This window comes from Boleophthalmus pectinirostris, unplaced genomic scaffold (genome assembly GCF_026225935.1).
Source record: "Boleophthalmus pectinirostris isolate CB_2022bp ecotype Guang Dong unplaced genomic scaffold, ASM2622593v1 HiC_scaffold_4, whole genome shotgun sequence".
NCBI classification, from domain to species: domain Eukaryota; kingdom Metazoa; phylum Chordata; class Actinopteri; order Gobiiformes; family Gobiidae; genus Boleophthalmus; species Boleophthalmus pectinirostris.
The window spans coordinates 12028701-12043065 of NW_026571353.1; the positions used below are offsets into that span (position 1 = coordinate 12028701).

The 14365-nt window shown below is 38.7% G+C and overlaps 1 protein-coding gene across 1 annotated transcript in view; it reads right to left on the bottom strand.

Moving 5' to 3' along the window:
- Window positions 1-14365, bottom strand: part of tacr1a (tachykinin receptor 1a) — a 102117-nt gene that overhangs the window by 46808 nt on the left and 40944 nt on the right. The window contains 1 exon segment of the mRNA XM_020928338.2: window positions 12520-12714. Within this exon segment, the coding sequence (XP_020783997.2) occupies window positions 12520-12714 (195 nt within the window).

A 14365-nucleotide genomic window follows, 5' to 3' on the forward strand; every position in this document is an offset into this window, starting at 1 on the left:
ATTCACAAGTGTATATGCACAGACACTAGAGGCAAGGTGGGTTAGGTGTCTTGCCCAAGGACACAACATTAGCATTCATTTGTGGGAGCTAGAATCGCAACCACTAACCTGTGGGTCAGTAGATCTGAGCGCTCTCCCAATGTTTTTTTTTCTTTGTTATGCCAAGAGTAGGATTCAAACCGCCAACCTTTGGATCAGTGGACAAGCATTCTTACCAACTGAGCTACTGCTACAACCCCAAATACATAGTAGCCGGGACTTATCTAAAAGGACTTTGGTATTACTTAGAATTTCTGGGTTTGTGAGTATTCACTCTAAAACCTTTAAAATGTATTGGTGATTATATAGTAGAACTTGTTCATGGTGTAACTATACTTGTCCTTGATGGTGCAAATCTTTCCACAAACTCTACATGTGTTTATCAATCAATAAAACAGAGCCAGGGGGATCTGTACTTGAAGGTCTTTTGGAGGTCATGGTTGTTTCCATACATCAGTACTTCCAGATGATGGTATTAGCTTCAAAAAGACCCAAAGCCCTGAGCAAACATACAAACACAGTACCATATGTGGGAGATGAGAGCCATAAAAGCAGTATGAGGATGTGAAGCATCTGTTCTTTGATGTCATGATGATGCTTGTGCTTATGCTAGGATGTGTATTCATTTTTTTTATACTCATATTTTATTTAATATGTTAATTTATATTGTGCAGGATGTTGTGTTGGTAAATGTGCTATATAAAAAAGATGGATTGGACTGAATTGGACATGCTAATTTATACACTATTTATTACAAGCTTTAGGCCTCCAGTTCTTTGACTTATTTTGTGAGTATTTCAATTTTCTTGTCCCCAAGGATTCCTGCTGTGAGAGTCCTGGTCGCTGATTGGTGGGGCACATTTACACCTGGCCAATCGTGCCTCACCTCCAGTCTCCTCCCCCTATTTAAGAAGATTCTCCACACATGTTCAGGGCTGCTGGTCTTTGTGGCCTGTCTGCCATTTTGTGTGTGTCTGTATTTCTTTTGTGTCAGTCACTCTGTCACTTTGACTGACACTAAAGAGACACAGACACACACTTTTGTACTAGTACATGTCTGACTTTAATTGTATGGAGACACTTGGTTAGTTTAGTTCCGTTTTGTGCCTTTTTGCTTTGTCTTGATTGTGTTTGTGGGTTTCTGTGGTTTTAATTTGGGACACTTGTGATTTAGTTTTGTGTGTGTTCCCTAGTTTAATCACTCATTTTTGTATAAGCCTACGTGACCCGTTTTTTGGCACAAAACTATATACTATTATATGTTACTTCTGTTAGTTTAGGTTATTTTATGTACTTATTTTAGCATGTTTTGTAAATGTATCCTTTTACATTCCTGTTAATTAAACATTACTTAATTTATACCATTTTCCACCCTGTTTTTTTTTTTTTTTTTTGGTTACTTCTCTGACCCTAGTGAGCTGGGTCGTACCACATTGTTGAGCGGGGGTTGTCTCTCCACAGATCAAACCTGTAACTTGGTCTAGTTAGATCTCCATGAAGACAAAAAAAAAAAAAAAGACAAAAGTAATGACATCTCCATGAAGAATTAGACGGACCCTACCCCAGAAAAGTTACACAATGTACCTTTAAAACATGAGTCAGTTGTATAGATCTGTGGGTGGAGTGACGGGGTAGGTGAAGACTGAACTTTTTTGAGTTCCCAAACCTCAAATGTAGGACCATGCAGGATAAGCCGAACATGCATGAATCAATTAAAATACAATTCTGTGAAGGCCACTGATGAGGGAAAAACATTTTATTGTGATTAAAAGCTCAAAAAAGTAATTTTTGCGTAATAAGTTCTAAAATTTCTATCTTTTTGCACCAATTCCAGTCCATCATTTCCACTCCCTCCCTCAGGTGTCATTAACACAGGAATAATTAGTGTGATGGTAACCACATAGTGCACATAGCTGCAGCTTTTGTATTCCACATAATGATTTTCTTTTGGAGACACAGAGACGGGAGGCTGGGAGCGAGCAGTGTGGAGCAGAGCCACTGTTCAGACGGCTGCATATGTGCGTCAGTGTGTGGGAGTCTTCACTATTGTGCCAATGGACAGTAGAGCAGTCCTTGGAAACCTCAGAGAACTCATTCAGTAATAAGAACATTCTTGAATCAAATTAAAGGAGAAATACAGAAATGTTACAAAACGTTCAGGTAACAAAATAAACATAACATTGTGGTGACAGAAATAGGCCATACATTAGTAGTTGTTTAGTAGTATAGTAGAGTAGTAAATTGATTCATGTATTTGCCTTTGAATTGACAAGAATTTGATTTGACCAGAGAATACGTATTGTGCAGCTCTTGCATGTCCTGTAGTGTCAGTAATGTCCACATAAAGAACAGTCAGGAACCAGATACATGGTTAATGCACTAAAATATATACTGTAAATTCCGAACTATAAGCCGCTACTTTTCTCACATTTTGAACCCTACGGCTAATAAAACGATGCAGCTAACATATGGATGGATTCTTTGTTTGGCACATTATCCATTCGTATATACGGTCTATGGTTTGGCAACACAGTGGATACATGTAGCCTGAGTGCAGAAAGAGCCACTGTCTATGCAGGTAACACATGGATCTAGTGCTCACATGAAGTTGCTACACTAGCCACTCATACCTGATTGATAGAACTAGCCCCGCTCCCGAGAGAGTCTGAAATCTGCTGAAATCCTCCAAGACACTGACATGATACAGACAGGACAGCGGATCTTTCTGCAGGAGACATGCGCAGTAGAGTGCGGGGAGAAACAGGTGTGACGCGCCAAGGAAGACACTGTTTGATGGTGTTTTGAACTGTTATTTTGCTCTTCATACACACACCCTCCTCATGGAAAACACAATGCCGATGATGCAGCTTTTAAGTTAAAGGCAATTGCTGTGGCTGTAGAAGAAGGAAACAGAGCTGCTGCACGTGAGCTCAGCATCAATAAGTCGATGGTGAGATTTTGGCGACGGCAGCGTGACGAACTGACTCAATGCAAAAAGACAACAAAAGCTTTCAGAGGCGATAAAAGCAGATGGCCTGAACTTGAAAATGTTCAGACGTGGACACCTGCATCTTATAGACAAGTGTGGCCTATATATGTACAATTTTAAAATTGTGTTAAAATTTTGTTGATGCGGCTTATATTCAGGTGCACTCATTAGTCCAGAAAATATGGTGTGTATTAATGAATTTCCTTCGGGATAAATACATAAATGATCTGTCTATCTATATCTATATCTATCCATCTATCTATCTATCTATCTATCTATAAAGCCTTTTAGTTTATTCGTTAAATGAGAGTTCCTTTTTTGGGGTTTTGATGCCAGATTCTTCAGCAAAACAGGATTGAACATCCAAGCAAAGTATCGAAAATCAGATACTAATCAATGCTAAAACTAGATTCTCATTTGAGCTGATATAAATACTGAAAAAGTTACATTCACGGGACAAAAATGAACTTTTCCTGAATAAGATCACATAGTATCCGCCCATGGACCACTATGGAACTGACCTGGACTGAGGCACTACATAAATATAAGGTCACATGGTAATATACAAGAAAGTACTACTATTTAATGCTGAAAATCTCATTCTATGTCTAAATAAAGTGTTGTTTGTTTTTTTTATTATCATCAAGTCTATTCCTTAGTATTGAAATAGAGTTGGAAAGTTTAGTATTGTTGCACAGTACGCAAATTGGTCAGTGAAAAAAAAATCTAGACTCAGGGCACTATATCTTCATCATTGCAATTGCCTTGTCAGAGGTCTAAACAAACTTATATTGTATCTGTTTTCCAATATATTTTCTATCCAACAGTCTTTTTAAGCCAAGCGTACCTATACATACTTTTGCATTAACATACCACACCATTTTATTCCATCTTGTGCATACCCTTGAAATCTTAATAGGACTAGCTCTAAGAAACCCATGGAGGAGATAGCTGTAAAATATGATTATAGGTTACCTGGAAGACATCAGGGGCAAAATGCATTTATCTTGTTTTTCTGAGTAGTTCTTGGAAATGCGAGAAAGCTATAGGACAGCTTTAAGTCAACAACATTTACACAATAATTCCTGTTCACCGCTTGGTTTTGATCATCAATCTTGCTGCTAGAGACCAAACTGTATTATAGAGGAGGTTATGGCTGTTTTTCTCTGTGCTACATAAACAAACCGAGGCGTTAGAGCAATCAAGCAGCCAAGAGCCCCCACACGCTCATATTTTATACCTGTTATTCTGATACACTTTAAAAAATAACTACAGTGATAAAGAGTTGAAGGTTTGAACTGCAAGATTTTGGTCCAGTGAAAGATATTTAAAGGGCCTATATTATGCTATTTTCTGATCTATGTTATAATGTTGTTTCCTGAGTGTTTTATTTCATTCACACAAAAACCCTGTATATTTAGACTGAGTTCTTCTCTCGGAAAACATCCTGTTCCACCTTGTGATGTGGTGTAGTAATACAGGAAGCCATTGTGTTTTTAAACTCCATACACCATCACTAGAATCATTTGGATAATTTTAGACCAGGAATTGCCAATCTCTACTGAACTAAAGTTAAAGGAACAGTTCGGAATTTTGGGCATAGGGCCACATTTCCTAGTTAGCCAGAGTGTTGGAGATGTGTGGAGACACTTTTTTTTTAAATATTCTACCCAGTCCTTGTATTTGCAGAGGTTGCTGGTGCTAGGCTAGCGCATATCAATGGCCATAGTTATTCTGCCACTAAAAACAGTCAAACCCACTCCACAAAACACCCGAGGCAAAACAATTACAACACCAGACTATTGATGTAAATGTCTGTGTTGATAGAATAATGTTTGAAATAAAACTAACCGTGCATCGCATGAATCGTCTCATGTTGAGGGATTATTTTCATATCAGTCCGCCCCTGCCAAGCTTTCTATCAGGAAGTACAACTCGCTGCTGCTACTCAGACATAAATCCTTCAAATGCAAGGTTGGTTTTACTGACACAGACATTCACATTGACAGTCTGGCTTTATAACAGATTTGCTTCAGGTGTTTTGTGGAGTGAGTAAGACTGTTTTTAGTGGCAGGATAACTATGGCCATTGACATGCACTAGCCTAGCACCAGCGACCTCTGCAAATACAAGGACTGGACGGAATATTTAAAAAGTTTCTCCACACGTCTCCAACACTCTGGCTCACCAGGAAATGAGGCCCTATGTCCAAAATTCCAAACTGTCCCTTTATAAGTGAGCTGTTAACTCGAAAATAAATAATCATAGAAATAAGCAGGTGATGGACCCCCAACCAAAAAGTTACATAGTGCAACTTAAAACTGAATAAAAAATTTAAAGCCATTCATAAATACACTTTCTCTTCCTTATGTCTTTCTATAATTTCAGATACATCCTCCTTATCTCAGATGCTCCATCTCCTCCAGTAAACAAAACATCGTACCTCATAGACACAAGGAAGCCGTAAATTCAACTCAGGTCAAAGGGACTTGGAAGCTCATTGAAATTCACTTTAATTTTAATAAAGGTGTATTATGTAATTTTCTGGTGGAGGGTCTGCCGTTTCTCCAAGGAGATGTCAGGCTCTGGTCTACATTAATGCAAAAGTGTGCATTGCAATCTTATTTTAAAATGCTAGCAGCCTCTCTGAATAATGACACTTAAAGGATCACTGTGTAACTTTTCAGTTGGGGGTCCTTCACCTTCTTGTTTCTATGGATATGTCATTGCTCTGCTTAGAATGTTCCACCATATGACATTAAACAGATCTACCTTACATTTATTCAATTACAGGTGGCTTTATTGCTCAAAAATATCTCGGAAAACAGGCATTCTGACAATGAGCGGGGTCGCCTCTCCACAGATCTTTAACTGTAACTTGGTTTGGTTTCGTAACCATGAAAATGAAGGATTAATGCCATACCTCCACCAGAAAAGTTACACAATGCACCTTTAATGGAGTCTTTGCACCTCTTCGAAACTCATACACCCTCCGTAAATTTGGTCTGTTATTGCTTTATCTCGAATGTCCCAGAGTATAGCATTAAACTTCTGTCTTACATTTATTCAATTATTATTATTATTTTTTTAAATTGCTACCATACCTTGAAAAACATGCATTAATGTCTAATGTCTTACTATGATGGGGGCTGCTTCTCAACAGATGTAATATGTAATTTGGCTTGTTTGCAGTATCAGATTGTCTCCATGGAGATAAAATGAGTTTTATCTGACATTAAAATGACATTCCAGACAACACAATAACATTCCCATGGACATAAACAGATCTAAGTTCCACAGTGCACCTTTAATGACATGAATTCTTAACAAAGTGCCTCATTATTTTCACAGTTGGCCCCTCTGTTTTGACCTCTAGAACTTCTTTTCTCTGCTGAATATAACAGGCTTTTTACCAGTGCAGTCTGCAATCAAGAACAAGTCCTTCCAAGAGTGGGCAATCAGTTTCTTTAGTACCACTCACAAATGTTTTTTCAGAATGGACTTTTGAGGGAATTCTTGGAAGTCGAATATTACACAAAATGAATTCTTGAGAGCTTTTAGCCATCTTACATACCTGGAGTTGTGTTTAGTTTCATCTTCACATTTGACAAAGCATTATTATCTGTCTACATCTCCAAAGCTCAAAATGTTCTATTCCACCTTGTAATATCATGAAGCTTTTAACTTAACAGCTACATTTTTGCTTTTGTTTAGTAGAGGCTCGCAGTTCCAGGTCTGAAATTATCCAAATGGTTCTAGCGACGGTACATGGAGTTTAAAAACACAGTAGAGCACTTCCTGTATTACCACATGACATCAAAAGGTGGAAGCAGAGTGTTTTCTGCTTAAGAAAAGAACGCCTAAATATGCTGGATTTGTGTGTGTGAACAATGTGTGAATAAAACAAAACACAACTCCAGATCTGTTTTGATGAGGAAACAACATTAATATAGATAAATAGCGTAATATGAGTCCTTTAAGACTCTCTGGTCGCTGTAGTCTGCATAGTGTTAACGCTGTATATTAAGTGCAATAGAAAAATATCCTGTGAGCTATTTTGGGTGGTCAGTGAAACATGATATTTGGAGCAGAGGGAACAGGGAGAGAGTTTGTGCCTAGTAAGGGTCACACAAATGTACATAGCTTTATGGGATATTGGCACTAATGTTTGGATAGTACAGTTGGTGAAAGTACTACAATGACTGGCGATTGTATTACATTTAATTTTATTTATTTATTTGATCCATTACAGCTTTTTAGTCTTGGTTTAGTTCTGATTTAGTCTTGTACTTGCTTGAGGTTGTTCATGGAAGTCAAAAAGGTAGTTAGATAGAAGAAAGGTTACTCCACTCACCTACAGATATTTGCAAACAGCCTCTGTGTATAATCTAAAGCACTGGTTTGTTATTCTTTATGCTAAAGTTATGGCAATAAAATTTTAAATTGCAATTTGAATAGCCATAGTCACCAAAGTCCTATATTACACTTGTGAGCTTTAAGCCATGTTAGAAAGTTGTTACCTCATCAAAAACACAACACACTGAGTTTTGTTTCATTCACACATATTTGAAAAACCCTTTATAATTAGTCTGCACATCTCAAAATGTTCTGTTCCACCTTGTGATGTCACAAAGTGGTAGTTATCAAGTTAACAGTTGCCTTTATTTCAGTAGAGATTGGCAATTCCTCCGCTGAAATCATGCAAATGATACTAGTGAATGTGCATGGAGTTTAAAAACACAATGGTGCACTTCCTGTATTACCACATAACATCACAAGGTGGAATTCATTCATTCATTATTCACAATGTGTAGAACATGTGTGAATGAAACAAAATACAACTCCAGATATGTTTGTGATAAGGAAACCGCAGTACAACATGGATCAGGAAAAGCATAATAAGGGCCCTTTAAGAAACATAATTTTCAGCAGACACAATATCCTGTCTTATTATATGCTGTTGTGATTCTTTATTATTTCATATTTCAGTGCTTTTTCCAACATTAACGCTCCTGGACATGTGCACAAATTCAACTATAAAGACATATTTCAAATCTCGTCTCAATTGTAATGCTCATCAGAAGATATTTTTCTCAAGTAATTCAGAGCTGCTTCAGTGAGGTGCTCAAATTCTAAAACTGATATAATGTAGGGATTTTTCTCACACAATTATCTGCTGCATCTATAATCAAAATAGACTCTTTGCTTGTAGTTAGTTTTTATTCATATACTATTTTTGCACATTGCAAGTTGTAGTACAGCTTAGTTCTTTCTAATTTAACAAAAATACATGTATTTTAATGAGTGGTGTCTTTGCTTGTATCACCATAATACTATTGATACTTGCTGTGACATCATGTTGGGGGTGTTCTACATGTCTGTGTATGGCTGAATATTCAGAGGTTTCCATGGTGACAATGCACATATTAAAAAAACACTGCCAAAAAGTTTTAAATTTTAACAACCTTGTGACTGTGATGTCTGTTCTTTATGGTCAGAAAGCGTTAAAGGTAGTTCCTAATTTTGGACATAGGGTCTCATTTCCTGGTGAGCCAGAGTGTTGGAGACGTGTGGAGACACTTTTTTAAAATATTCCATCCAGTCCTTGTATTTGCAGAGGTCGCTGGTGCTAGGCTAGCGCATGTCAATGGCCATAGTTAGCCTACCACTAAAAAAAGTCTTACCCACTCCACAAAACACACGAAGAAAATAAATTATTACACCAGACTATCGAAGTAAATGTCTGTGTTGACAGAATAATGTGTGAAATAAAACTAACCTTGTATAGCATGAATCATTGCATATTGAGGGACTATTTTCTCATATATCAGTCCACCGCTGCCAAGCTTTCTGTCAGGAAGTACAACTCGTTGCTGCTGCTCAGACATAAATTATTCCAATACAAGGTTGGTTTTACCTCTAAAATTATTCTATCGACACAGACATTCAGTCTGGCATTATAATTGTTTTGCCTCCAGTGCTTTGTGGAGTGGGTAAGACTGTTTTTAGTGGCAGGCTAACTATGGCTATTGATATGCGTTAGCCTAGCACCAGTGACCTCTGCAAATACAAGGACTGTAGGAATATTTTAAAAAGTGTCTCCACACGTCTCCAACACTCTGGCTCACTAGGAAATGAAGTTCTATGTCCAAAATTCTGAACTGCCCTTTTAAATAAAGCTCAGATTAAACAAAGTCTCAGATAAAGCAGTGCCTACAGTTAGCATCACACCCACAGAGAATGTTTATGACATGTTATATGCAAAGTATCACCATAATGCTAAGTAATATGATCCGTTTTACACATTTAAATTCTTTTGCCAAGCAGAGAAATGCATTGTTGCCATTCTATTCCGAACAAGAGGATTAGCGCAGATTGTTCGAGCTCTGAACCCAGCACAGAAAACAGATGGTGACAATAAACACCCAGCTTTGTAAATTGCTGCTTTTCTGGTGGATGTAAGCTGTTTCTTTCACAAAACCTAAATGACTAAGCGCCATGGTCAAATTTGGATGAGAAATCGGTTGTTTCCCAGGCCAGATCCCACCTGCTGCACTTTGATAAACGCAGAGAGCCAGGCGCTGGCAAATCAGTGCAGTGAGATACATATGGTGGTGTAAAAGTTTACTAGAGCGTGCTGAGTACACATATATATTACAAGTTTTTAAAGTGCTACTCAAGAGTGGTTGCGCTGTTATGGGAGCCAGGGACTTACATGAGTGTGAAAAGCTACAGTGTGGGTCAGCTGACCTCAAGATTTCACCTGAACTAGAGTTGAAAACACTGCAGTGAAATAAATATTAAAATACAAGCAAAAATGGAAGCTTCACTCACTATTTGTTTGCTAATATTAAGCCTTTCTAATGCTTTATTAAAGATCCTATATTATGAAAAACAGACATTCAGTTGAGCTTTAAGCGATGTTATAAAGTTGTTGTTACCTTGTCAAAAACATACCTGGAGTTGTATTTTATTTCATTCACACGTGAGTAATGCTTTATTATTACTCTGTCCACATCTCCAAAGCTCAAAATGCTTCTTGTGGCATCATGTAGTGGTAGTTTTCAAGTTAACAGCTACATTTTACCTTTAGTTTAGTAGAGATTGGCACTTCAGGGGCTGAAAGTATTGTAGTGAAGGTGAATGAGTTTCAAAACACAATGGAACACTTCTTGTATTACCACATGACATCACAAAGTGTTTCCTGTTTGAGGGAAAAACTCTTAAATATGCAGGGTTTGTGTGATGAAACAAATCACAACCCCACGTAAATCTGTGATGAGGAAACAACATTATGAATCATAGATCAGAAAATAGTGCAATACAGTCCCTGACAAAAGTCTTGTCGCTTATCCATTTTGTAGAAACAAAAGTTTATAACCTGACTTTAAATTAATCGATTGGTTTTAGAAATGTCTCATATGAAAGCTAAAACCCTCCCAAATTATGCTCAATATACTAAAATTAATTTGCTTCACTGAAGAAAGATTGATCATTTAATGAACACAGAAAGGTCAGATTTTGACAAGACAAAAGTCTTGTCGCCTTGTCATATGATGCACACCCAATCCTAGATTACAGCCTCACCTGTGATCAGTTACTGATCAATCAGTTAGTGGGTGTGTATAAAAAGAACCCCAGCACACCAGACCTTCACATCAACTGCAACTTGACCTCTGACAACATGCCTAAGATCCACCCTGAGACCAAAGCCTTAATTATCAAGAGGCTGAAGACCAGATCCACTGCTGAGGTGGTGACACCTTCAATGTGTCTCAGCGTCAAGTACAAAGAATAAGAAAAAGATCTGAAATGACTGGAGATGTTTTTGACAAGCCCAGGTCCAGCAGACCCCGCAAGACAACTGCTCGGGAGGACCGTTTGTTGATTTAAAAATCCAAGGCCAGCCCCTTTTCCACTGCAGCAGAGCTCCACCAGGCCTGGTCACCTCAAGTCCCTGTGTCAACCAGAACAGTTTGTAGAATTCTGTCTCGAAATGGCCTCCATAGTCCAATCAGTGCACAGAAACCAGCACTAAACAAAAGGCAATTAAAAAACCGTGTATCATTTGCCAAGGCCCACAGCCTGCTAAAAGGATGGACACTGGAAAAGTGGCAGAAGGTGGATTTCTCAGATGAATCCTCGGTTGAATTACATCACAGCCTCCGCAAATATTGCAGGAGACCTACTGGAGCCCACATGGATCCAAGATTCACCCAGAAAACAGTTAAGTTTGGTGGCGGAAAAATCCTGGTCTGGGGTTCCATCCAGTATGGGGCTGTGCGAGACATTTGCAGGGTGGAAGGCAATATCAATAGCCTAAAATATCAAGAAGTATTAGCTCCTCTTACATTCCCAACCATAAAAGGGCTCAAAGTTTGCAGCAGGGTGGTGCTCCATCGCATACTTCTATCTCTACATCAGAGTTTCTCAAGGCGAAGAAGATCAAGGTGCTCCAGGACTGGCCAGCCCAGTCACCAGACATGAACATCATTGAGCATGTCTGGGGTAGAATGAAAGAGGAAGCATGGAAGGCAAAACCAAAGAATCTTGATGAACTCTGGGAGGCATGTAAGACGCTTTCTTTGCTCTTCCTGATGACTTCATCAACAAATTGTATGAATCATTGTCGAACTGCATGGATGCAGTCCTTCAAGCTCATGGAAGTCATACAAGATATTAAATATGGATCTCACAGCACCACTATTTAATTCACTGACATTATGCAACATATTTTTGTATTTGAAGTAAATTATTTGTTCAATTTTCTGTAGGCGACAAAACTTTTGTCTTGCCAAAATCTGACCTTTCTATGTTCATTAAATGATCAATCTTTCTTCAGTGAAGCAAATTAATTTTAGTATATTGAGCATAATTTGGGAGGGTTTTAGCTTTCATATGAGACATTTCTAAAACCAATCGATTAATTTAAAGTCAGGTTATAAGCTTTTGTTTCTACAAAATGGATAAGCGACAAGACTTTTGTCAGGGACTGTACAGATCCTTTAAGGCTTTTAAGTGCAGTTATCATAAGTGTAGATATTTTAAAGTGGATATTAAGCGGTTGTTAAGAAACTATTCATGGTTTTAGCTTTGTGTTTAATTATTATGACAATAGTGCTCTGAAAACCTTTAGCTTTGCATGTTTTTACATGTTGGGTCAATAGAATCTTATGTAAAACGGATGCACAAATAGATAGTGAATAAAGTGAGGAGTTACTGTCAGTTATTGTATAAAAATTACTGGTTTGGTAACACCTTAAGATAGAGGAGGTGCCTGATGAGAGGAAAGGCAACATTTTAATCAACATCATATAACCAGTCTTGTATTACTTGCTTTTTTTAGATAGATAAAAAAGTGAAAATGGACAGAAATTGGTCCCTACCATACAGCTAACTCATATCACCCATGTATTTATTCATTTTGTGTGTGTACTTTATACCTATTGAAGTAATACTCTTTGCAGTTTACAACACACTTTGCTGACTCACATCTTTTTGAAGTCACAGGAGGTGTACTCGGGCCAGTCGATGTAGCAGACCACTCGGCCGGGCAGCTGGTCAGTGTTGGAGTAGTAGTACTGCGGAAAGGCCAGGAGCAGAGCCAGGACCCAGATCACCGCCACCACCACCTTGGTCTCCGTGGATGACATGCGCTGCTGTAGGGGGTGGATGATGGCCATGTACCTGTCACACAAAACACAGGCTAATGCAGCAGAGAACGCATGTAGCATCTGGACATGACATCTGCTATATGCACGAGGTAATGCAGATCATTACAGCAGTGTCTCTGAAGAGGTGGAGCTGTGGGAGCTACCTTCAAGCTATAATAAATTGCAACCCAAATATTAAAATGAAACTCAATATAATAAAAGTTGTAATACAAATGTGTGGAAGTTTGACCATGTTGTGAAATGTCAACCCTAGCCTATTTCCTCAGAGTTAATTTAAATTTTCATGGGCATACCAGCTTGTCAAAGCCTGATCTCGTCAGATCTCAGAACAAGGCCAGGCCTGGGTAGTCCTTGGATGGGAGACTGCTGGGAATTTCAGGTGCCAGTAGCAAAAACTGCCATTGTGTCCTTAGGCAAGACACTTCACATACATTGCCTAGTAAGAAAGTGGTGTGTGTGTGTGTGTGCGCGAGTTTTGGTGGGGGTTGGAGGGGCCGATTGACAGGTTGGCAGCCTTGCTTATGTCAGTCTGTCCTAGGGCAGCTGTGGCTTATTTCATCAGTACAGAAAGTGTATTTCTGTTGTGAAGCATTGAATTACAAAGTGTTTTATGATCTACATTTGGCACCAGCCGGTTTCACTTCGTGGAAACCATCTGACCTCACAGCATTAGGATTCGCTTGCTTGAGAGTATGCGGGTACTTTTTTAATTTAACCAGTTGCTGTTTTTTGGTCGTGAAGTATGTAATGTGCCAAATCCTGTAGAAAGAACGGCAATGTCTTTCCCCTAGATAAAATTCACCAAACATTTTCTTTATTCCGACTTTAAATCCTCGATCTCGGGAATTATTACCAACACAGAAAGTATGGCTTCATCTCCATCTTGACCGCTTTGTTTACTGTTGAGCTGTACCACAAAAGGGACCCTGGCAGGCACTTGAGTTTGACATAATGGCTTCACAGCTCTTCCCTGATTGGCCAGTGCGCGGTCTACAACTTCCGGGGTTTTTGTAACCCGTCTAGTGTATTCCAATTCCTGACCTAGTCGCTGGAGAGAAATTAAATTGAGCAGAGGCACTAGGTGGCGCCAGCCTAGTAATTTGGTATTTTGGTTCTCACAATGAGTTTCCAATGAGAAATTACAATGAGTCATGCATGAGTCTATCATTTGAGTGGCCAGTTTCAAAGCTGAAAATCAGTTATCCAAAATGACTCTCTGATCTGAATAGTCACTATCTAAACCCAGGCACCTGCACCTCATGAATCAGTGCTAGTGCAGCCTCATCCGAGAATGAGAAAACACTTGTATGTGCCCTCTATATATGCATGGCAACACATTCTGAGTTGTGACTGGGAATTGTAAAAACTATAATGGCTACAGCTCGCTTTCTAGCAGACTGACAAACACAGCACTGGCAACTATTTGTTTTTCAAGGTGAAATCCAACTTCAAGGAGTTTTCAAGGATGTCTGAGTCCGTCCTGAATATTTGACAGTTTTTAATTAGCTCTAATTGTTAAGCCCATCTTGTGCTTGTAACCTTGCTGTAAGTCTTGCACACAGATAAACAGGATGACTGAGGAACAAAATACAAATTAACACAACAAAGACTTAGCTATCAATCCTGGAACTACACCATCAGGCACATCCGACCAACAACTGTTT